The 27,194-nt window shown below is 32.6% G+C and overlaps 1 protein-coding gene across 2 annotated transcripts; it reads left to right on the top strand.

Moving 5' to 3' along the window:
- The first annotated feature begins 7,512 nt into the window (after nt 1-7,512).
- On the top strand, nt 7,513-26,001 carry LOC106463535 (astacin-like metalloprotease toxin 1). 2 transcript variants are annotated; one of them, XM_022385963.1, is made up of 10 exons: nt 7,513-7,588; nt 9,170-9,211; nt 9,798-9,838; nt 11,076-11,151; nt 13,993-14,110; nt 14,257-14,432; nt 16,760-16,987; nt 18,594-18,728; nt 24,774-25,027; nt 25,735-26,001. In XM_022385963.1, the coding sequence occupies exons 1-10, from the start codon at nt 7,534-7,536 to the stop codon at nt 25,819-25,821; spliced, it is 1,212 nt and encodes a 403-aa protein (XP_022241671.1). In that variant the 5' UTR covers nt 7,513-7,533; the 3' UTR covers nt 25,822-26,001.
- The last annotated feature ends 1,193 nt before the right edge of the window (nt 26,002-27,194 follow it).

The raw sequence follows: 27,194 nt of genomic DNA, 5'->3' as shown, positions 1-27,194 counted from the left end.
TTCTCGAAAGAGTTAGGGTATTATAGTGTGCACTGTTTAGGCTTTTCTAAGCTTATTGAACTTCACAAGAGATAATTGGGATTATCATTTATTAAACATCATTAAAAGCGAGGGTACCAGCCTGATGATTCAGTGCATTATAGGCTTAGTTTTCTTCTGCATTGATTTATGATATTTAGTTATTCTAGTAAGTTAGCAATAAATAGATGCTTTATAAATTTTAAAATTTATTTTTAGTTCTTATCTATATTAATGTTATATTACTTTGACTAAAATTTCTTAACTATTTGTTATTACTACATAATATTCTCTATGAAAAACTTCATTACCATAACATAACCTATTTTATGAATATCTTTCATAACGTTGTCTAATTTATGAGTAATTTGATTATTATAACCAATTGACCAATGGAGACTAATTCGCTAGCTAGTATGTTGATTTAGGGAATAAAATCTGCCATTGGTTACGAAACATTGCTGTTTCTTAAAAACTGAAAAAAAGTTTGCTCACATTCATATACAAAATTAAAAACGTATTTCAAGCACCTTGTGCGATAATACTGTCTGATTACACATTAATGATTCACTGAACATGTGGGATTCTTCTCACAAAGGGAATATGATAAACAACTTTTAATGTGTAAACGTGGACAGATGGAAACTCACATGTAAACTGCTATCTTGAAGAATTACAGATTGTACAGCAGCTTTTGTTTTATACTAATCAAAAAACACACCAAAGTTCTAAACATCTATCTTCTTATGCATTATGACCTGATAGAGGAATATGTCGTTCTTTGTAAGCAACAGTTATAGAACAAAGAATTTATCGTTAATCAATCGGCTATGGTGAACATTAGGCTGGCTCTAGAAGTTGCAGAATTAGATGCATAATCCACTCCTACACTGTTCTACACATCTGGTTGAACTTTTAACTAGTTGAAATTCACCTGACATTGCAGTTTTTGTATCCAAGGTCGAATCTTAATCATTCTGGCTATCTTATTCTTCAACTAGCCATTGGTAAGCTATTCTGTCTTATTGTCAATCTCTTGAAAACCTTTATAAGCTACATAATGGACTATCATTTCAATGGACTTCTTCTTTTTAAAAAAGATCATAACAGCTCAATTAAAAACATGACCTGTTCTAAATAGTTTAGAGATTAGGTCATACCTCTGTACCATGATTAAGTTACATTTCTGCAGGCTTTGTTTGTACTCATGCTCTATACTGACCTTAGAAGATGTATCCCCTATGCTTGTGAATTTCCCAATACCTAAGCTTCATTGCGTCTCTACTTGACCAATATCCTCTATCATTATCCCTGTCAGATAACAGCCAACACAGCTTACTTTGAAAGCCAACATCATTCCTCTCTCTATCATCTAGTTATCACATAGATAGAGCCCAATTCCAATAGGAAAGAATGTGTATGAAAAACTGGTTCCTACACACATAAGCTGACACAGGTTAGACGATGTCAAACCTTTTTTTACCATTAAAATCTACTAACATTAATATTGTCTCTCCTTACGGCCTTCTTCCAGCTATTAGCTTAACATTAGCTTTGTTGCAACTTACAAAAGTTAATCCTTTCGTTTTAGTTTCTTACCCCACCCTCCACATCTCAGAACAACTTGTATTTACACGCATTATAACTGCACCTTATAGTGAACCGACGTTAATGAAATAGTTAGAAAACTGTCTGTATATGAAAACATTTCAATCTGCATGACCGAAAATATTTTAGCACAACCAAATAAAGAACTGATTATGTCAAGTTTACATTTGTTATGATATGTAAGCTACTGTCTGCTAATTTCATTTACTGCAGATAAATTCATCATTTCATGAATATTTAACTTCTATCTAAATGAAATATCTTGCACTGCTCTTAAAGAAAAACACCAAATATAACTGTGTCCTCTCTATAGATATTGTGCAAGTTTCTTTGTTGCTCTTATCCTTCCATGAAAATGCAATACCTGTCAAATATTTCAAATTCAAAACTGACATATTCTCTTTCTAGGATTAGTGAAAATACCTTCCAGGTCAGTTATTACAGTAACTTCATGTCACAAAGTCTTAGCATTCAGATAAAATCATTTGTTCCTATCCTCATGATGCTTGACCATTGTGTTCTCTGTGTAACTGAAACATTCATGTTATAAACATATTAATGACTATATATGATGTTCAGTTACACATGTAAGCCACACACATATATTTATTTATATACACATATATATTGCTATATTCATATATCACCATTACACATTGTCACACACACTCTAGAAGCTTATAGCAGACTGCCTATAGCTTATATAAAACTGCTTTGGTAACCTTCTCAGGCTACTTTACAAAGCTAGAACTCCACAGATGTGTTATGTAATGTGTTACCATCTAAGATCCTATGAAAATCAACTCGTTTTGATTTTCAAGCATCAGGAAAGATATGATCAGTGACAGACTTTTGCCAAACCAAAACTTTTCAGCTAATATTGTCATTAGCCAGGATTAATATTCTTAACATCACTACTGTATAGCAACTTACATATGGAGGAAACATAATTCCCTTACTGCATGTAAAAAAATTCATATATTATTCAGGTATATGGGGAAGAACCCAGCGAGGACCAATCAGCATGGTCAATAGAGTTCTCACCACTCAGCTAGATCAAGTTAGTGATTCTCTCAAAACATCAAATCAAGTCTTATCCATTGGCTGATACACGGACCATGGAGATAATTTCAGTAATCAGTGGTGCTCTAAGTTGTGTAAAGTGTTAGGTGTGGTGAAGATGTGAATTTAACCATATCACTTCAATCTGAATGGGAAATACAAACTACCAAATGCAGGCTTGCCAAGTTTGTTAATCCTGACCAAACTGAAAGGGAGTGAGCAATTGCTATATATTATGATGACAGATAGAGAAACTGAACAGATGTTTACAGGTTGTTCTGTCAAACATGTATGTGTTTGGGTGGAAAATAGTGCTCCCTGTTCACAAAATGTATGGTCCTCCTCCTAAAGCAGATAAATGGGATATGTAGAGTGGTCAAGGTATACATTAGTTTGTGCATACAATTGACCACAAACAGTTAGAAAAAGTTACCAAATGTAAGGAAAATGCTACAGCAAGAGGGTAGAGGACCAGATATACCAGTGTGGAGATTGTATCTGGCTCTGGTAAGTGCTAGTAGCATTGAAGTATCTTGAAGCTGGCTAGATAGGTCTACCTCATGGTCTGACAGACTGATCCATTGATGTATGAGTTACAGAAGATGATAGGCAGGCAAAATCACATGAAGCACTTTGATAATCTGTGTTCATACATCACAGACGAACCTTTTGGGCACTAGCTTGATCAGTTTCAGATGTGATGGTAGCCATGTATTTGCTTTCAGACATAATGTGATGGATACAACCCTATTGTCACCACTAGCCTTGATTGTTTTCCACTTTGCTTACAACACTAATGACCATTCCAGTTTAAAGCTGGATAGTTGATCACCCATAATTATGAAACAACAGTGGGACTTCATTACTCTTTGGACAGACAACTTCTTGAGCTTTGTCTGCAATAAACCATCCAAACCCACTTTTACAGTGGTACTGTTATTTCCTTTGTTACGTATACTCGTGCAGTTCACTACTCTTGAGCTTCATTTCACCCAAATCAGATATCATTCCCATGGAACATCAGCTCACTAGTAACACTAGCAAAACTGACCAATTATTTCTGCAGTACACATATACTGAGAAGACTAATACTTGAACTGAATTCAGAGATGGTTACTTTCTTTCTGCCAGTAGCAACTGCTAGACACAACCAGAGATTTGCCTCTCCATTCATCCTTAGTCTATTCCCAGAGTGAAACTGTCATCCACTTGCCAAAATATTGGCCTCACTTGGAAAGCATGATATATAGCAGTGTTCTGGCTGCTCCCATGTTAACTAGGAACTTGATATTTTTGCCATAAGAAAACTGGGATGTTCCCCCAAACCTCTTGGCACAGCTGTCTGCAATAGCCCCCAAGTCATTGGCCAGACCCAACTTAGGCTTCATTAGTTTTCTGGAGCTGTAGTAGCACCATTCACCACTTGCTGATAGTACTCTTACAAATGCTGAGACATGAGATGAAACTGATTGTCGTCCTGTGGGACACTGGTAAGTCTACGGATTTACAACTCTAAAATCCGGGGTTCGAATACCACCAGTAGACATAGCAGATAGCCCAATGTGGCTTTCCTCTAAAATAAGCAAAAAATCAAGTGAAACTGATCGCTTTTTCCACATTCTTGCTTTGAACACTAGAAGTAAAATCTGCTTGGCTTCTTTCACAAGGAACTTTGATGGTAGTGACCATATCTTCTCTCTTGTAGATTCTTAGCCATTACCTGGTTGAAATACCACCAAAATCGTGGATTTGGCAAAGTAGACACTCAGAGACCTTATCCCTTAGGCTAGTAGTCAGTTTCTTGTCCAAAGCAGCAGTGTTGAGTTTTTCTCACCAGCAGCTTATCTAGATGCTCTGTTAGACCCTATTATTCTTCACAATCAAAATTCGCCCTGGCAGGATATCTCCTAAGGTGGAAAAGCTTCCTACTGCCTCATTGGTTGTCATTCTTCTCCAGTTAGTGCCCACCATCTCACCTGCTAGGGAAATATCTCTGACTAGCAGTTCTTGTCCACAAGCAGCACATCCAGTCTTTCTTGGCTGGTCTTGGCTAGAGCTTAGATTGAGTTACTCTGACTGCCCCATGAAGTCTTAGATTCACCAGATGCCATTCCATCTTGACAACCCTAAGTCATTTGTGCTTCCCTTGCACAAATGTCCATCTTCAGGACAATGATCAATCAGCCATTTTTCACCAGACATTAACTGACATTCTTTTGCACCATTGGTAAAGTTGGACTTCTCCTAGACTTGGCATTTCTCTTGTACAGCCATCTCTTTTCAGTATTCAACTCTCTCTCTTGACTGTGAGTACTTCTACTTGCATAAAATACCATTCCTTAAGCCAGAAGCATTCCTTTAAATTATAACACAAGATTTCAAGTAAGAACAATACCACATTATATAGTGGACACAATAAATACTCTTCGAAGAAATACCACAAAATAGGTAGGAAGGAGAAATATTTGTGTTGTGACCACAGGATATATATTATGGAGTGGTAGGATGTATCATAAAGAGATATTGGATTTAAATAAAATTAACTGAGGTTAAGAAGAAAAATATTATACATGATGTGCAACACATACAATGGAAACAACATTTATTGATCAAAGACATAAAACACAGTGTGTATACTGGTCCATGGACGCTCAATGGTCGCCTTTCAACGGAATTCATGAGTTGAGTAGACTGACTTTCTTCTTTCGAGATGTACTCCCTCTAATCACATCATTCAAAAATCTAGTACATGCATGAATAAATTTGTTTCAATTTACTTACTGATTATAAATACTTTCCACAAGTTTCAACTTTTACAGTAAGGAAGTTGTACTTGTTTGAATAAAAATTCTTCCTTACTGAAAAAACTATAACTTGTAAAAAATCCAGTACATGAGTGTTTACATTTAATTTTTCTAACTTAATGGGAAGCATTGGGTTCCTATTAAGTTAGAATTGACTAGTTATTATCATTCATACATATGAGGAACCATTAACCCGTGGTATCATCTGGTCTATCATTGGAGAATACTTGCTGCCAACATCCTTGCACAATGTACAGCCATTTCTCCCATGGCCAGAACAGGTGTGAACGCAATAGAATAACAAGGAACAAAGACAGCTAGAATGACACCACCTTCATGACTTTATTGACCATGTATTATGCTAAAATTACATAGACTTAGAATTTCTCAAAAACTTTCATTTATTCTACATTGATATGAGAATGCGGAAAATGCATGGCATACATGAAAAAATAATAGAATATTTTAACATAAGTTACTTCAAAAATGTACTACAGAGATAGCTTTTTATATTTTTTGGTTATTAAGCACAAGGCTACACAATAGGCTATATATGCTATGCCCATCATGGGTATCGAAACCTGGTTTATAGCGTTATAAGCTATCAGACTTACCACTGAGCCATAGAATGGCACAGAGATAGCAAAAACAATATATTATCAACAAGCATACATTACTTCTTGAGTGATGGATTTACAGTAACAATTAGTGCAAGTATTCAGTTAAGTTACAAAAAGATAACGAAATTATAAGTTTAGAAAATTTAATCTATTTCAACCTTAAAGCAACGTTTAAAGAATATGAACTTTATGATTTTATGCTGACTGATAATTTAAGTGTTTCTCATATAGATTATACAATTTCTGATATCTCACAGTAAAATTAATGTTATTACATTTTAGATAGGCAATAGAAGCAGAGGCTGGGAAATTGTCGTTTTCGTACACTAGATTGCTTACGGAAAATATGCAGAGAGGAGAGGTACGATTAGACATGAAATCCTTACAACATAAACTTTTTCAATGGAAACTACGCTGCAGGGGTACCACCAAGATACACAGTCGTCAGATAAAGGATGAGTGGTGAAAGTGACTATAATAATGTGATGAAGCTTCAAATATAACGTACTTAACCACCGTATATCATAGCCTTACTAAATCTATCGTTATTTCATTAGCATTAATCGAGATATTTAAAATACATATCACGAAAACGTCAAATCTTGTAGAAAGAAGCGACTAATTAGATTTATTTCTTAAAGTAAATTGGATATTGTGAATATCGTATAACTCCATGACAAGCTAAGATGACTATAACTGCTTGTTATACTAAGATGAATTTAATGTAAGGAATAGTCTTTACAGCTTCTTGCGATTCTAAGATGAATGTCATGCAAGGAACTACTATTATAGCTATATGTCGTACTAAAATGAACTTTATATAGAGAACGTCCACTATGGCTGCTTGTTATACCTAGATGAATTTAATATTGGGAACGAATACTATAATAACAGTTTGTTAATGCAATGATGAATTTAATATAGACAACGACTACTGTAGCTTCTTGTTATACAAAGCCTAATTTAATATGGGAAGGACTACCATAGCTATATGTTATACTAGGATGCATTTAATATTGGAAGGACTACTATTTAGCTGTTTCTCACCCTAAGATGAATTTAATATAAAGGAGGACAAGTATAGTTACTTTTCACGCTAGGAAGGTTTTAATATAGGGAATAATTACTGTATCTGCTTGTTATTTTAAAACGAATATAGAGGCCGAACAACTATTATAGCTGCCAATCAACCAATCAAGTAAGAAGTTGGGTATGGTGAGAACAAACATATTTCTTCAAGGTTTGATTCTTAAGTACAATTAGCTAATCGATAAATGTCTTGCATTAATCACAAAGCGGACATCTCCATGTGTTCTATTCTCAGGCTCCGTATGTTTTATTCTCATGTTCTTTATTAGATGTTAATATCTTATGATATATAAGTAACAGAAGTAACTAACTGTTGGAGAAGCTACAATATAATGATCCTGTTAGTTTTGTTCGTGATTGGTTTTGCATGGGGAACACCAGTGGATAGTAAGTATTTTCTTTGGGACTTATTGTTTACTGGTGAACTACATAACTATGACCTGCCACTGTTACGTTCACCAATAGAACATAAATACAATATCGTTATTTCATGTACAACATAAATACCTTTTATAGTAGTGATATCTGATTTACGCTTGAGTGTGCAGTTATTATTTTCGCTTTCATAGTTTATAATGAGATTTCAGTAACTTATAATAAAACGATTTTTTGAATACGTAAATTAGCAAGTCACGTGACAACCAAAACCGAAATCTGGTCTTGGTGGAACGACATTGTTTGGCGTAACGAGGTAGTGTCATGCCATCGTAAATTTATCGCTTTTGGGAAGGTTATGTATCAATCTTTTCCGACGTTAAATATCCATATACTCAGATCATATAGACGGTGATACCCTTGAACTTGATGACATTGGAAAACAAAAGAATATGAACAAACTTGGAGAACCACGACCATCCAGAAAGTGACCTGCAACAAATCAGACCTTAGTCATGATAAGCAGAGTGTAGTGTCTGTGAAAACGACACAAGTCAGATGTGCACAAGTTGCTTCCACGACATAGTTGTTTAACCGTCGCATACCTCAATCAACTGGAGAACGAAAGGGGTATTCATGCTATTCTATACAAAGTAGTAACAGTCAAGTCGCCGGACGCAGTACCTATAGATTTCTGTACGATCGGACTATTGAAGAGGGCGCTGCGAAACCGTCCTCGTCGTAAACTAGATAGCTTATGGAAAGCACGCAGGTAGGAGGCTTGTTCTTTAGCCTTACGACGGAGCATTTTGCAGTGGAAATTACGCTGCAGAGAAGCTGTCAAGATGCACGGTCATCAGATGCAAGATGAGTGGGTGTGGGAACATGGAATGTGACAATGTGATGAGGCTTCAAAATGTTTTTTTTTATAGTGTATTTTAACCTCAGTATACCATAGGCTTAATCAATCTAATGATATTTCATTGGTATTGGTTTCAATTTAGGTATTTAAAATGTATACTTTAACACATATCATAAAAATGTCGAATGTTGTGGAAAAACGATATTAATGAAATTTCTTTGTTAGATTGAAAACAATATTACAAATATGGTATAGCGTAACTGCTATTTTATAGCTCCTTGTCATGCTAAGATAACTATGGCTAATTGTTATAGCAAGATATATTTGATATAGGAAACGACTACTACAGTTGTTTGTTATAATAAGCCTAATTTAATATAGAGAACGAATATTACATCTCCTAAGATTACTACTGTGTAGAGGATTGGCTTCTTATATTTCCTTGTTATACTAATATGAATATCATATAAAAAATACTACCCTAGCTCCTTCTTAAATACCAAATATTGCAAGGGTTACTTTGTAGCTAATTTGTAGCCAATCCTCTACACAGTAGTAATCTTAGGCTAAATAGGAGATGTAATAATCGTTCTCTATATTATATTAGGCTTATATAGGAGAACGACTACTGTAATTTCTTATCACGATAATATGAATACTTACAGAAGAAAACAATTTGAGTTTTTTTTAATAACAGGAGTATATGCATATGTGTTCTTTTCTTTTCGTAGGACCTCTTGAAAACTTAGGAGATCTTCCACTGTACCACTCTAGTAGGTGTTTTGTAAATCTTCCAAAATCAAAGCATTTTTCTATTTTAGCTGAAAATATCAAGTATAATATTATATAAATAAAGACAATCTCTGTTTAATTAGAAACAAATAACATTTATTACGTCAAGATCAGTTAGTAAACAAATTTTGTTGATCAGATATTGTGTTACTGGTAAAAGAAATGAGATGTTGTTAAGTTAAAAAATTTTTCATTGAAAATGTGGTGCACTGATAAAAAAAACGTATACAAAACAGTGTTTTGTTTTTCATTGAAAATGTGGTGCACTGATAAAAAAAAACGTATACAAAACAGTGTTTTGCTCAAATCAAAACGTTTTTAGAAACATTTTTTTTGTACGTTCTGTATTACGGCCGTCATCAGGCCAACTCATCTTTTTTCTTAAGTGTTTAGTTGATACGATTAAAGTACTAAAAAAATCATAAAAATATTGTCAATAATGGTTTTAATTGGTTTTTATCATTACTATTTAGGACGTATAGTTGTTTACCATATATTTTATAGCCGAACAACATTTACTGTATTTGGAAACTTAAAAACATTTCAGTAAAAGTATTTATTTTGCAGATCTCTTCGAGGGTGACATAGCAGGAGTTAGCCCATATGCAGTAAGTTTTGTTAGTTAGCCCATATGCAGTTAGTTTTGTTAGTTAGTCCATATGCAGTAAGTTTTGTTATTTAGCCCATATGCAGTAAGTTTTGTTTTTCAAGTGGTTGATTCAGTTTAAATGTTTATAAAGTATAAAAAACCTAACAAAATTTCATAAATATCCAAGAAACAATTGTTTGCAGACTAAATATTAAAGGTAGTTTTATTTAACGCAACAGAAATGTTTTGTCTGTTGATAAGTTTAATGAAACATAACTAATGCGAATATTTTCAGTTTTATGTTAAAATGTTAATGATAAATCCAGAAACCATCTTACTAGTTTTCGTAAAATCAATGAACAATCTACAGGTTTGAGATAATACGACAAATGTCACTTCCTTTAGTGGCAACACCAATGAGAACTTTGCAAAGATAAAATCTGAATGCGAAAATAAATTTTTCAACAGAATTATAAACAATAGTTATGAAGACGGCTTGAAAAAAGCGTGTTCTACAAACAACTTAAACAATGTTACTGGTGCTTATTTGTAATAAATTCGGAAGGAAAAATGACTTGTTTCTGTCAAAAATTGTGTGAACGTCAGATACAACATCAAATAATGATAACTTAAATATGTAAAATAAAAATCCAATGAAATTCATTAAAATCTCTTTTCAGATGTCACCCATACGTAGGACAATACATTTACATAATGTTTGTCTTAAAACCTATAATACGCCCTTATTATTAGTTTTAATATATGATGATTATCCAATAGTAAACTCTTAGGATCCGCTCTAATAAAATAATAATACCCATTGGTTCTATTAAAATTTAAATCTTCATCACAAATATTAGACATTACTTTATTCAAATATCAATATTGCATGGAAATCCATTTTAAACGTGAAAAAATATCAACAGCCCATGGAGGTAGATTTTACATATTAAAAATATCATTTGTCCATAGAAATGCGTTTTACACATTAAAGATATCAATAGATTTCTAATACAGTGTTTTCAAGCACTAACATGTGTTTATTTTCTTTTAAGAAATTTATAGTTTCACTGTAGTAATATAAATTGGCGTCGTAGCTCGATGTTGATAAATAGGTTTAATACGTTCTTTGTTTTATGTACAATGTTTATAATTTTTAGGATAGAAATATTAAATAAAAATAATATATATATAATGTACAGAAAAATAAAATTTGAAAATTAATAAATAGAAAAATATTTATATATTTTTTTCAGGATAAAAATGCCATTGTTGACCACACACTTTTGTGGCCTGGAGGAATTGTGTATTACGAACTAGCGCCAGCTGCCGGTAAGTATAATCAATATTACTGTATGGTGGGGCAATATGAACAATTTGCATCATTCAAAATCAGGTTGAGGCATTGAAATATGTGTTTATTTATACATGTGTGTGTATCTATTCTATACTAAAATAAAATAAAAAACGATTATTTTCCTTGTCTCCTATAGCCACTGTGCTTACAACGCCACTGATTCTGGTTCATGAAAGAGACAATATTTGAATTAGAAACAAAACTGTTATTTGAGTAATTTGCATAATTTCGTATGATAAGATATGGAATACGTCCTGCTGAGTTAAGATTATAATCCGAGTCAAAAGCGTTTAGTTTAATTCAGTGTAATTCTCTTACAAAGCATCCATAAAGCTCTAACAGGCTGTCTATGTTGGATTTCTCAATTGGCTATTTGATTTTTGAACACTTCTCACAATCTGATGATGACAAAACCTTGTCGAAACGTTGTACATTTGCTGTTATGTTAAACTTATATTAAAGTTTTTCTTCATTACCCATTTAAGCCGTCTCCAGCCATTATTAACGTTTACTGTTGTTCCGTTTGGATGAATCTAACGTGTAGTTGTTCTAACAATAACTATCTGAACCAATTTTAATGCTCCAAATTGTAAGGTTTCGAATCTTAGAGGCTACATTTAGATCTGAATATTTTAATTTGAGTCTTTCATTTATTTAGTAATTCTGTACTTGTAATATTGAAACTTCTAGTTGGCAAACTTTTAAGATCACACTCAAAGAAAATGAAACTTTTATTTTCATGTAAAAAACAAACACAAACTTTTCAGGTTTTATGCTGGTTCTAACTGACTACTATACAGATCTTACGAATCCTTAAATTTTATTGTTCCTAACTTCTGTTCATGAATTCAGCAGTACAAGATTATATCAGATCATTGTATGAAGATATAAAATAATGCAAATAACTATGCTTTAAATGTTTGTTTGTAATTAAGCACAAAGCTACACAAAGGGCTATGTGTTCTCCTCTCACCACGGGTATCGAAACCCGGATTATAGCGTTGTAAGTCCGCAGACATACCGCTGTGCCACTGGGGGCTGCTTTAAATGTTTCATGTTGTTCAATCTGGCGCCTACAGAGTGGTGGATCACGCGCATTTATTTATAAAATGAGTCCTTAGATCAAATTACTTACAATAAGTTTAACTATAAGTTCCTTATCAGTAAATTATTGGAGAAATTTATCATAGAAATTTAATAAGAATGACAACATAAATTATTAATGTAATTCATGCGTTTTAATAACTTGATAAGTGAGTGCTTCATGGAATTCATCCGCGTGAATTTACACATAAAGACTTTTCAATACAACTCCATCCTTGTGATGTTTATGCAACTATAGCACGTCTCTCAGCAGCAATCGTCCTCTTGTAGTGTTTTGGCACTAGATATTTTCCCATAGCTAACTATACTACATCCTGTAACATCGTGACTAAATAACAGATGAATTGGACACAGTAAATATCTGGAAGAACACTGAGATCGAAGCCAGCCTTGGGCCAGAACAATTCGGTTAACTTTCGTCTGTTCTGTCTTGCTTCAATCTGGTAGGGTGTACTTTCAGCCCTGTATAACATTTTAAAATAAGCAATTTTATTGTGTTTTCTGTTTACTTTTTCATATACACACACACATATACATATGTATATAAAGTTCAATTACAAGCTGAATACGTTCCTACCTGAACTCAATTATTATTCTTTTCTAAAATTGCCTTTATGGACGGCGGAAAGCTTCTCATAAAGACTCAGTTTTTTTTCATTTGTCACTATCATCACAGGCCCAACTAAAACGTTTGGAAAATACAAGTCATGTAACGTAAGCTTGATTTGAGATCGTGGGAATGCATAAGTATATTACAAATACTCATCAGTTTGGTCAGTTACTGTATTTTTTATACTTTTTGTTTAATGATAGTCAAGGATATAGTTTACAAATCAAGGGAAACCATTTATTTTTCAGAAGCCTAAATCACAGGGCACATTATGAGGCATTGTTCATTCTTTCATATTTTTATGTCGTCTTGAGTTTTAAAGGTTTATTTATAGCGAAACCAGAAGATTAAACTATATCACTTTGTATACCACTGAATCATTGATCTGAACAGGTTGTTGTCACTGTTTTCTTAGCGTAGAGTAAAACAATTGGCTATCTGCACTTTGTTTACCACGGGGAATCGAACCCCGGATTGTAGCGTTAGAAGTTCGTAAACTTACCGCTAACCCATCGGGGGACAATGTGAATAGGATTACAACGTATAAATATATGTTTATTTGGCAATGATTTCAAAATCTCTCGGTTTAGACTTTGTGTTTGAGCGCAATGTTATACAATAGGGCGATAGGCTATCTGTGCTGTGAGGGTATCGAAACTTGAATTTTTCCCCGTTATAAGCCCTCAAGCTACCAAGGTAGCTTTACTTAATCATATGTCTATATAATATATCATGAAAAGCTGCTTTGATTATAAAGAGTTTGTTTTGTTTGTTTGAAGTTAAGCACAAAGCTACACAATAGGCTATCTGTGCTATGCTCACCACGGGTATCGAAACCCGGTTTCTAGCGTTGTAAGTCCACAGACATTCCGCTGTGCCACTGGAGAGAGAGTGGTTTTGTGGCTAGGAGACTGTGAAAAAAAAGAACATTTGTCATGGCTATAATTCTAAATAAATAAGTTATTACATTATTTTTCAGAACATTTTCAATAATTATTGTTTTAAGGCTTTAGCTTCTGAAGATATATATTTTTTATGTGTGCTGTTAATTTACATGATTTTTGAAACACCCTAAATGCATTTTTTTTTTTATATAAATTAGCCAGCATCCGGAATCAAATTCTTGAAGGCATGAAAGAATACCACGAAAAAACATGTATTCAATTCAAAGAAAGGACTGCTGGAGTGAAAGATTATATAAGGATTAATCGTTACGATGGGTAAGTAGTATTCATACAATAAATCGAACCCCTCGGATTATAGCATTGTAAGTCCGTCAATTTACTGCTGACCCACCGGTATTGAAATTGAACACAATAACTGGATCTGCTTGAAGTCAGTTATTATAAAACTTATATATTTGTAGTTGCTGGTCAATGGTGGGTCGACAAGGTGGAATGCAAGAACTGTCGTTGGGATATGGATGTGAATGGAAAGGTCTGGTTGTACACGAACTTGGACACGCTGTAGGATTCTGGCATGAACAAAACAGAGCTGATAGAGATGATTACATCGAGGTAATCTGGGACAATATACTCCAAAGTAAGAGTGGTCAAAATATTTAATTTTTTTGTATCGTTTCTGATATTTTCTTTTCATTATTTTTTAATTTTTGAAAATATGAAACCGTAAAACATAGATTGGAGACCAACTGTTAAGTACTTGAGTTTATTACGACATACAAATCGTAAATATAATCAAATATTCCTTAAAACAAGAGTTTTTAGTTTTTGTTTTTTTTACTTACTGAAATGTGTTACACCAAAAAACCAGCAGAGATGTAAAGCAGTTATATTATTAACAACAAAAAGAGACAGATATAAAAACAAACATATTTTTAACTTTCAGAAACTTAGATAAAAATTTCGATTACAAACAAGCACTTTTTCAGGGTAAGAAGTGTTTTAAATGGCACAGTTATACATATGTTAACCCTGATAACCGGTCGTCCGACATTTATGGACAAATGTATATTGCGACAACTCTTGAGCCCCTAAACAAAGTTTGTTAAATTCCAACCTAGCTTACTCATAAGTATTCATTCCATCATTTTACAAAACTTATTCAACATCAAACGTACGTTAAATTGTGATGTAACAATGTAAAGAAAAACCATGGTTTATCTGTTATTTGTATGAACATCTCACTATTAAGAAATGAAAAAGAAAGAAACATTTAATAATTATGAACTTTCTTTCATGGTAAGCCTTCTATGCGCAATTTAAAAACCAAACATTTAAATACGAAAGATCACAGTAATTCGCAGTTTTAAATCTTTAATAGCTCTTAAGCCAAATAAATGTTAACTGAAGTAATTAATTCAGCTCTTATACACCATTTTTGACACGTCATCATAGTTAAAAAAAATATAGCTATAAGATTAGTAACCACAAAGAACACTGTTTGAACTATATTTTTCATACTTTGTGATTTAATGACAATTAAGCTTTTATTATTATAACTTATCTTAATAATACGTAAAGTTACAACTTAAATTATATTTGTAAGAACTGTGCCTCAAATATCACTATACCACTTTTCATCTACTGTGTTTATATCTGAAGACAAAAATCAGAAAACCTATAACGAGAACGCTTTCGCAAGGTAGACCTTCTTCATTAGGGGGCAAACTGGTAAGGAAGTGATAGTTTATGGTCGTTTACAATATCAGGAAGGGTGAACCAATTGTGAGTTATGTGTAAAACATGTTTAAGTTTTTATGTGGGCCATGCTAATTGTTTCTATTTTCATCACTTTTGCGGAGACTTACAACATTTCACGTCACATTCTAGAATTAGAATTCTTTCTTTTGCTTGCAAACTTACTTTCTGTTTTCTTGATTATCGTTAATTAATGAATATCCAACGTTAGAGTGTGTGTTTCATGTAATCTTAGGTATTTAAAAAAATGTTCAAGAAATTTAATTACGTAGTGCATTTGAATGTTTTCTCTTTCACTATTATACTTAAGAAGTGTATTATTTTTATTCCCCTGATGACCTCCTTCTGCGATTAAATTTACCTTCGTTTTGATGAATATTATAGGCCATTTCCAACACTAAAACTTTTAAGTTGCGGATGCGGGTTGGGCTGTTTTATTTTGTCTGAAACCATAATTGAATAAACCCCATCAAAATATTCGCCAAGTTATTTTGCCAGTAGAAAGTCTTCCTTAAATACCATTCTATTATTATCAGCTTTTTCCTTTTTCTTTTCCAATTTCCACGCTATGAAGTTCAACTTGAACATTAAATCTAACTCTAACCTTACTTAGACTAAATTTTCGAGTACATCATATCACCTCATATTTTGTTGTTTGAAACTCCTTTTGAAAATGAGATTTGAATATACAATAGACTGCCCATAACTACACTGGATTCTTGCCTGAGTTAAACTAACTTTTACGCCTTAAGTATCGAATTTCTTTCTGTTCAGTGTCAAAAAATGAAAGCTGGTGTATTTTGCGAAAGTTCGAATTTTTATACCTGATTGGTTCATAATGTGTAAAACTGTGATAGTACTTTAATCTACACTTCTATAAAACTAAAATCTGCCTTCTTTATTTTAGTATTAGAAAAGTAGTTAAACAAAGAATTCGATTTCTTTATTTTAAAAAGTAAGTTTAAACACAATTTCTTTATAGATATGTTGAAATAGCTCTATTTGTAAATAATATTTATTGTAAATAGTTGTTTCCGACTTATGTTTCCGAATTGTTAGGTTCGAGTACAGTTGACACATGAAGTGATAGGTTTACAAATAATCAACATCCAACATGTATATGTCGTTTCAAAAACTTCCGGAATATTATATGTATACATATATTGGTATATGTTCACATTATTAGGAGTAAGTATATATTTTTTCCAGGTATGCAATACAACTTCAATAAAATGGAACCATGGGAAAATAATTACCTTAATGAACGATTTGACTACAAATCCGTTATGTTATACGGAGAGACTGCATTTTCCAAGGATGGAACCTCTCCTACTGTTAGGCCTAAACAACCGGATGTGGTTATTGGTCCTGTCTGGAAGAAACCTGGTTTTAGTGAAAGTGACGTTAGGAGAGTGAATCGTCTTTACGAATGTTTTGGTGAGTGTGTAAACATAAAGATATCCAAATATTAAGATCTCGAATCCCTTTATGTACCAAAAGGCTGATCAGTTTGTCATAAAATTCTGAGCAAATCTCATTCATATTCACTTATGAATTACTTTAAATAAATGCTTCTCGATCTGAAAATCGAACATCAGATGTGAACAACACCTACTATTTGCACTCAAGTGCCTCTTTTTGTTTTGGCGGGCGAAACATCACGTGATGAGTGACCTGTGAAATAGTCGGCTGTAGTTTCTTTATAACCAACTTCCGAGGAAGCAACAACGACTGTGTAAATTCATTCCGACCTATGTGATAACTTCCCTACTCATTAAAGAAAAAAATATAATCTGTTAATTCACGGTTGTCAAAAGCTCAAAACTCAAAAGTAAAAAATATTCTATCGGGAAAGCAGGACAACATTCCGTAAATCAGGACGTCTGCTTATTCTGTCGATACTTTGATATTTCTGTATGCATGAAAAACACAAAAGTATATTTAAAGTGCTACCAAGTATGTAATATGTAAACAATTTATTTATCCAAATTTGATTTTTGGTGGGCTCAGAGACGTCTTGTGAATACCGTATTTTTCGGAATATAAGACGCACCCTTATTTTGAAGCCAAAGTTTTGGGGGAAAAAAAGCTACAGTCGCATTTGAAAGATTTTTATTGAACAAAAATTCAATTGGTATATATTGTTCTAAACATCAAAATAAGAAAATACCGTAAATTAAAAAGGTTTACTGTTATTTAGTTTGGTTCAAAACCTACAAAATCTTCATTGCTTTCACTGTGATTTATTTTTTATTATTTAGGGAGCATTATAAATAGTTATGTTTTTAAAAGAAAAAAAACTACTATTGTTATAAATAACACATTCAATTGAACTAAATTGTGCATGCCTATTTAAATATATTTACACATAGCTTGTGTATATCGTATATATACATATATATTATTCATACCTTCGGTGTATATGACGCAAGCAGATTTTGACATCAAATTTTGGGGTAAAAAGTGCGTCTTATACACCGAAAAATACGGTAACTTTGTTTTCACTCTATATAAAACATTTTGAATATTCTGTCATTTGTTCGACGTATATGAAATGAGTAAAAAATAATCTCAAGTACGAAACACATAGCTCTACAATATTAGCTTCATAACAACTGAAGTATATATATGTGTATGTCTCAAAATAAATTTTAAGAATAATTTGCAAAACTATTATTATTTACATATAAATGATGTTATTTTTGAATCAATGATATAAAGCTGTTAGGAATTCCAACACTTTCTTTTTCTGTTTGTTAACCGTGCTAACAACATGCTTTATGGTATAACATGGTATAGCCCCCAGTAGCACAGCGGTATGTCTGCGGACTTACAACGCTAGAATCCGGGTTTCGATACCCGTGGTGGGCAGAGCACAGATAGCCCATTGTTTAGCTTTGTGCTTAACTTCAAACAAACAAATAATATGGTATACAAGTTAAAATAAAATTGGTAGTAGACCTGCAAACAGCAAGAGATTTTAAGCTTAGTAGACCACAATTAAAAGTGTCTTTTTTCTATCTTTTTTGTTCATGACACCTAGGTGAGGTACGTCCACCGCCGCCAAAAATACCAGACTTCATCTGTGACTTTGAAAGCAATGACTGTGGGTTGGAAAATCAAGTAGGCATGCGTGGTGAATTTCAAAGAAAATACGATACTCTTGGCGGACGGACAGGTAACTTTGGATAGATTTGGTATTTTATTATCGAGATACTTACATACTGAAACATGGAGTGTTATCACTTTCATACATATGCTTTAAGTTATGTTTTAGCAAATAAATGACTTTTTTGTTTTTTACTCTAACCTAAATATTTTTTTTTGTATTCGTGTGAAAACTATCCGAACTTCCTAATTGTATTCCACAGGAGGATAGATATGATTAGCAATGCGGGATGTTTCTGTGACCTTCACGTCAGACCGCTAAATTTTGATACCAAAAATAATTTCTATAAAGAGACAAAATGAGAACAAGCAAATTTAATTATCGCATTTAATTATATTAGTTTCGATATTTGATCTTTAAATATGAATTACTGTAATCATCACCATCAAAATAATTCCAGCTGTAATTTGACCAGAAAAGTTTCTAGTTTTGTTATTCATCTTTTTTTTTTTCTATTCTTAAGCTTAATTCGCCAATAATTAGACTTATGTCAGAGGGAAACACAGGTGCTTTTATGAAAGGTATGAAGTATGAAACTCTCGAAGGCATGGCAAAAATGATAAATTCATACAGTTGTGATGTGTGCGCAAAGTGATGTGTCTGTCCATCAGGGTAAGGTGAGAGCGACCGAAATATCCAATCTATGTTGATCTTTTTTTTAACATCTTAAGAAGCGCAAAGAATGTGTTTAAATTTAGAATAAAATTAATAGTTATTATATAAACTAAAGCTAAAAACAAGCTCCATGAAAATAACTTTATTCGGGCCCTGAATGATGCATTACGCAATATTATGTAAACTAAGGTCAGCATCACAGGATAAGAAAGTTTCTAAACAAAGAAACTTGGGCCTCTGTAAAATGTTTATGTCTAGATGAAGATGGTGGATGTGTCCTTAGGAAACTCCTTGATAAGTAAAATTTACAAATAAACATTGAATCAAGAGAGGCCCATAGTCATGTTGATGGTTCAGAACTATTTTATTGATTTATTTTTATCAGACTGAAAGCGCAAGTACCTGTAAGTGGTATCAGAAAGAAAGATCTTGAAATAATTATAATTCTACTTGCTTACGTTAATATCCTTAAGTTTACGGAGCAATTAAACTTACAGACAAAAAGTGTCATAAGTTCTAAAATCATTTTAAGATTAATTGTTTATTTGTAATTTATCAGTTTCTTTTTATTTTCATGTAAAATACTGTATATTCTGCTAAATTAAGTCTCACTACTTGAAAAGGCGTCAAAATTTGATTTTCGAGACTAGAATGAAACTTTCTGACAATTTTAATGTATTTTTTCTCTTTCACTCTAAATGTAGTTTCAATTCTCATATGTTTTGCTGCAATACATACAATTTCAAAGGAAATGCGCGAACAGCAACTTTTCTATTATTAGGACTATTTTTGTTTCAATTTACTTGAAAGAGATAACTTTCATATTGTCTACTCCATGGGTAATTAAAGTGAGTTTTTCTTTTCCCGTCAAGAAATTCTGAAACAAGCTATACGTCAATCATGCGCCAAGATATAGTGTTCTAAGGTGTAGAACCATGGTCTCTTGTCCCTCAATAACAATATAATGTTCTAAGGTGTAGAACCATGGTCTCATATCCTTCAATAACAATATAGTGTTCTAAAGTGTAGAACCATAGTCTCTTGTCCCTCAATAACAATATAGTGTTCTAAGGTGCAGAACAATGGCCTTATCCCCCAATAAAAAATAGTGTTCTAATGTGTAGAACCATGGTCTCTTATCCCTCAATAACAATATAGTGTTCTAAGGTGTAGAACAATGGTCTTTCACCCCCAATAACAATATAGTGTTCTAAAGTGTAGAACCATGGTCTCTTATCCCTCAATAACAATATAGTGTTCTAAGGTGTAGAACCATGGTCTCTTATCCCTCAATAACAATATAGTGTTCTAAGGTGTAGAACCATGGTCTCTTATCTCTCAATATCATTGATATTGTGTATTTCACGTATTCCTTTGATAAATGTGCAAGTAATAAATAACATTACTAGACACAGTGATGTTAAATTACGACTCTAATAATCTCATGAATTAATCCTCACTAAATACGTTCATCGATCTAAGTATAAGCTCACATCTGGGGTTAATAACGACCAAACAAACCAATCAAAATTACGTCTCACATCATTACTGAGGTTAAACACGCCTAATTAAACCATTGATCATACAACTCGCATCATTCTCTAGATTAATCACGCATAAAAAAATATAATTCGTATTACCCTTTGGGTTAAACGCGTCTAACTAAATTGCCGCAATCCGAATGACCGTTAATGTTATTATTTGAGTTCATCTCGCCTGTTACTAAATCCCCATTTTAAATGGCAACTCTTATTTTTTTCACAAATGATAAAAAAACACTTTAAAAATGTGTAAAAATTATACAACGTTTAGAAATAAACCAGAGTAAACTTCAGCTATTTTCTCTCCCAAGATTATTTTCAAGGATTTTGGCCTACATTTCACTATTTGTATCTTACTGTAGTTTTTAAAGCAGTGCAAGGCAAACTAAAAACCATTTGGGCCATACTTTATGTACAATAGATTTAATACGTTGTATTATATCGCCCACAACCGATATAATGTCGTGATGAAACGGCATGTATCAGAAGTTCAGAACTACATTTTGACATTGTTAGGCGTTATGTAGATAGTGTGCTGTCACCAAAAATTGATCGCTTTTAAGAAGGGTTGGTAACAGTTCATTCCGATGCAAAATATTTATACACTCAGATCATAAGAATGTGTTCAGATTGCGTACTTAATGGCATTAGAAAATTAAAGAATATGGATTAACTCAAGATAATCTAAAAAGAGACCTGCAACAATTCGTATCCTAGCTATGATCAACAGAGTGCAGCATCTTGTAACAGGTGAGAATTTATGAACACAAAAATCAGTGGAAAAGATTCCCACGTGGCCCATGCAACATAATGAAGAAGAATATTTTGGAAACGTTTTGCATACTTCAAGCAGCTTAAGAATGAAATGGGTATTCATGTTATTCCTTATTAAGACACACTGGGCAAGCATCTATGAATTTATGTGCGATCAGACTGTTGGAACTGGTACTAGGAAACCATCCTTCTCCTACACTAAATGGATTATGAAAAGCCTCTAGTGAGGGGTAATGTGCTTTGCGCGTGACAGCCTTACGACGTAGCCTTTTGCAATTGAAACTAAACGGGAAGACATGAACAGTTGAACTGTAACAACCTGTTTCCAGTATTGTTTTATTGTAGCGTACTCAACCTCTCTATATGATTATTAGCTAGATATTTTTATATAAAACATTTGAAAAATCAGACTTAACATTTGTACCTTGCAAAAAAGTTAGAAACAAATTAAAACCATTTTACTAGCTTAATCATCACAGGCTGAGGGTGACTTAGTGGTTAAGGTATGGAATTATAAATCAAAGAGTCCGTGGTTCGTTCTGCATATTGAGGCCGTGATTGCAATATATGTGAAAACGTCACGCTAGCCTTTGTGTAGATTTTTCACGAATGTTCGAAGGAAAGGAATTAAAAAATATTTCCCACTCAGGGTTCAAAACGTCTCTTGTTTTGGGGACTTTGCGTTTCAGGAAACAATTTTAAGTAAAATTAATGGTCATATAATTACTAAGAGTTCTTACATCAAAGCGTTTTCATGTAAATTAAAATTGTTCATAAAATATCGCAAAGAAACTATCGCTGCTGAAAATATTGTAGTCTCATGACCTCGTAACTGGCAAGCGATGCAAAGTGAAACTCTTAATAAATGTATTATTATTTCTAAACACCAAAGGGAAATAATTACCCTATACTTTATGTGTCAGCTGCTTTTCCGAGTCGTGGGAAAAGATGACGTTTTAAAACATTTAATAAGATCGGGTTAAACGATTGGTCAGTGCAGTTACAACCAAACATACTCTTCCTAAAATAAAAATCATTTAGTAATAAACACGTATGTTGTCCTGTGAACATCATGCGATCAAGCACTTTAGGCTTTAAAGTTTTCTTCATTTTTTTCCTACTTTATACTTTCATTAAACGAAATATAAGTTGAAACGAGGTAAGTTTTTACTTTTTATTCATTTGTTTTTCCTAAGTAATATTACATATGTGCTTCGAATACTCGAGGTTAGGATTTGAGGCAGTTAATTAATGATTATGATCACCAGATGTGGCAGTGCATCACAATTGTCTGTCTTTCATTGTTTGCGGTGAACGGATTTGATTAGCCCTATTGATTATTAAGCAGCAAAAACGGGCATGGTTTAGTGAGAATAGGTTAAAATATCCATCTGCAGACTTGTCAGGTAATGGTTTAGTGAGAATAGGTTAAAATATCCAACTGCAGACTTGTCAGGTAATGAATATATTTGTTCTCTGTCAATTAGACAATGCATATTCAGCTTAGTAACTACGCCTACAACGAAGGAAAGACAATGGCTGTAATGCTTCTTCAAAATTATAGTAGTCGATATTATCCAATGAAAATTGTGTTTTATTTATCAGCAAGTTCATTACTATCGATTTAGTTATGATGGTTTTATAGAAAGTTATTTGCTAATAGTTTGTGTTACTATAACGCGTCAATATTGACAGAATGTTTAATTTGACTTGTTATATATCGAACATTTTAAAACCATTCAATAATTTTCGTAATGTGGCTCTTAAATTCATTTTCGTGTTTGTACAAAGTAAACTATTTTCGTTGCGCAAGTAGATTTAATGTGAATAGTTATTGTATGTTCGAATATTAAAAAGTATAAATAAATTGTATAGTCGTAAAATATCTTTAACTGCAATACCTGAAGTAGCTCCGATTGTTTTTCGCACTACTATCTACCCTTACTGCAAATCTTATAAATATAGTTTTTTGAATATGCCTATATCAAACAACATGACATTTCCTTCTATTTTTTTGTAATACAAAGATGTGATATTCTGATTGATGATTAATAATTTCACTCTTCCATAACTAGTAGTTACAAGTGGTTTTCACCTGATTGAAGGTTATTTAATTCATATAGTTGGTTGTTAAACAACAGAGCACTTATATTCTGCTAACTGACTTTGTTCTATTGGTTTTTACAAACCTGTTATTTTTATTTCAGCACTTTTCTCTCTTAAAAATTTAAATGTCCATTTTAACTACTGATTTATTAACTAACGTTCTACTATTTGGTCATTTTGGTCAGCAAGCTAGTAAATATTCACATCAAACTTTTGTTAGTAGTTTAAAATTATAAACTTAAAGAATTAATAGATCATTTTATGTTTATATTTCAGTCATAACTATTCATTTAAAAAACAATTAAATATATTTTTCGAGTTCCTTTCAATATATTTCTTATTTTGTGGAATTAACACCATTATAATCCATCATTGTGTAAATATATATATACATATAAGAATCTCAACGCTATGATTTGAACGTCGAAAGCTTTTCTACGGTGACTCAGCAGTATAGCTAAGGGCTTAATGCTAAAAACTGGCTTTCGAATCCCGCGATGTGCATAGAAAAGAGAATCCGTTGTGTAGGCTTTGCGCTTAACGATAAACAAACATATGTCGGAAACTGGCGAAGCGTTGGAATCCATGGTACTCAATAACTTTTAATTTCTTATACTGGATATGTAAGCCGCGTTTTAGATAACCTTTTTCGCTCAGCTGAAAGTTCGGGTATTATACGAAAGTCCTCGGGAGTGATTTATAGGGGACAAAAGATGGTGAAAAGCGTGTCATAAATGTTATCTTTATACACTCCTGGTTTGAAATCCGTAATGAATAAGTTGAAAGGAATGTGAAAAAAGCATCTATAGTTTAAGTTATTCTTATCCTAGTCAAATCATTATTATATTAGTTCATGCAGTTTAAAGCTTTACGGTTCTGGTAATACCATTCAAACACTAAAGGCTTTACAAGAGTTGTAAGTCGAAAAGCCTTGTTTTGTATTTTCTGTGTAATCAATTGAAACGTCCTGAAAAATGTGTTTACAAACGTTATTATAGATTAGCAATTATTGTTTCAGGCTACTTCATGGTACTGAGTGTTACATCGAGTGGTACTTACGCTGACAGTCGTTTAATTACACCATATTTTGGAGCATATGGCAACCAGGATGTCTGTATGTCTGTGGATGTATATATGTCAGGACCAGCAGTACGTGATGTTGAAATTTCTCGCCAAGACTCGAATACGGAATCCATTGGCAAGTACACTGAGGTCTCTAATTCGTGGGTGACTCGTAACTTCAACCTCAAGGCAGGTCGTGAAGATATGAGGGTAAGTATTAATATTGTTTTGTTTTTTTTATGTAACTGTATATCCTTTGGAAGAAAAACATAACCCGCGTACTGTGTTTCAAGACCAGTTATTCGCGTATATAGGTAAACTATAGGAAAATGTTGAAAAAAATAATGGAGTAGAAAGTTTGCATTATTTTAATATATATATATGGCTGTTCTAGAAAAAAAAACTGTCGTCTAACGTGGGTATAAGTATAAAAATATGTTTGGTTTGATTGCATTATCATTTTCATTCTATTTTATAAATGTAATAAAAACGTGATTCAGAGTATTCTGTATCGCTGAAGTACACCCTCACACCTCCATTAAGTCTGTAAATTATTTTTGCATATTTAATTTAAAATATATTTGCAGCAGAGGTGTCGCTAGGTGCTTAAAAGATTTGGGGCTCGACGTTTCAGTATGATATCGATCATGGTTCTCTATTCTAATTTTATAAAACACCAACTGGGGATTCGGAGTACGGGCCCCGCGTGCCAATGCCTAGCAACACCTCTGATTTTCAGTTTGTAATTCAAAGAAGTTTCCCTTCGAACATCAATAGTTTTAATATAGTTTCATATTTGCGTTCAGTAATTAAATTTCATAATTAATTACACATATGTTCGATAATAACTTTCATAGTTAAATGTGCTGGATTGTAATTGAGACTTTTAATATAACTTGGCTTATGATATTTTTCAGTTCTTTATTTTTGCTGCTTTGGATCCTTATTATGGAGATGGAGTAGTTGCTGTGGACAACTTAAAGTTCAAACGCAAACCTTGTTAGAAGATGTAAGAATTTTGAACATCCGTTAAAAAGTTACCTTCTAATTTCCATATTAACTAAAACTCAAATTACTTCATTTGTAACTTTCCCTTACTGTTTTTTGCAGAAAAGCAGGCTGTGATAAAAATGTTTAGATTCTGTGTTTCAGTATTTCACAAAAATAAACGTTTAATGTAAAAATATGACTCACTTGTGATTGATTAATTGTTCTCTCAATTCATCACAATTTTAGAAGAATAAAAATAATACTGAACGTTTAACATTGAATGGACATCATATCTTTAAAATCACGTTTTTTTCTGAGTGTGGCATGATAAGTTTTTGTGTTTTACAATTTTTTTTAGTTAGTGACTCCAGTAAATCTTTATAATTCACAAAAATATCATCAGTGCCATCTATAAAAACTCATGTAACGTTGCTGAAGAGAATTTTACATGCTACTGGCTGAAAATACACAAAAAATGTATTACTAAAGAAGGAGCTTTCGAGCCATCTTGCTAAAAACAAAAGGAACTTTATTTACTAAAACAAAAACGACATTGAAATTACTTCGGTTACGATTAACAAACTAACAGAATTAATTACATAGAATTTAATGACAATTTTACTCCATTAAGAATTTTCGTTTTAGAATAAACCGTTATTTATCACTTGTTGTGCATTTGATATTTACAAATTGAAATACGAATATTTTGTACAGCTCAATACAAACTTATAGTCACTTATTAGCTATTTCTCACACTTTATAGAAATAAATCAAACAAAGTAAATAATAACTCAAATCAGATATAAAAACCATCAAGTTTGTCGAAGCTTTGTCTTTAGGGGAAAGTGACATTTTAATACTTATCTCATACCTTGTCGCCCAGGCATTTATCTTATCTATTAGTATCATAAACACAACATACAATTTTTAAACATAGCTATGACTAATAATGTAACAATTACAAAGATGACTCAGTGACATGGCTTATGGTTTAGATATTTAGATAGTCAGTTATTGAACATTCACATAATTATTACAAAATACGAACCGAACTTTATATTTTTTTTCAATTAACAAGTACTACTTCTTTATGTATGTGTCACCAGATAATTGTTAGAATAAAAGTCAAGGCCACTTTAATCATATTAAAGAGCTCTTGGAGCACACTCTTGAAAAGGTCTGTAGATTTTATGGGAGCAATTCTTTAAAATAAATTTAATTTAAAATCTTGAGAATCTTGTCCATTGAGTAAACTGTGTGTCAAACAATCTTCTAGCATTTAGGACTAATAACAGAAATTATGCATACACAGTGAAAAGTTTATAAATATGGAAAAAAATTGAATATACAACAGTAATTTATTTCAGAATAGCTAGATAAATACTTT

Source organism: Limulus polyphemus, unplaced genomic scaffold (assembly GCF_000517525.1).
Source record: "Limulus polyphemus unplaced genomic scaffold, Limulus_polyphemus-2.1.2 Scaffold1, whole genome shotgun sequence".
Classification (NCBI taxonomy): Eukaryota; Metazoa; Arthropoda; class Merostomata; order Xiphosura; family Limulidae; genus Limulus; species Limulus polyphemus.
Note: the sequence above shows the minus strand (reverse complement) of the source record. Positions and strands in the feature narration are given on the sequence as shown.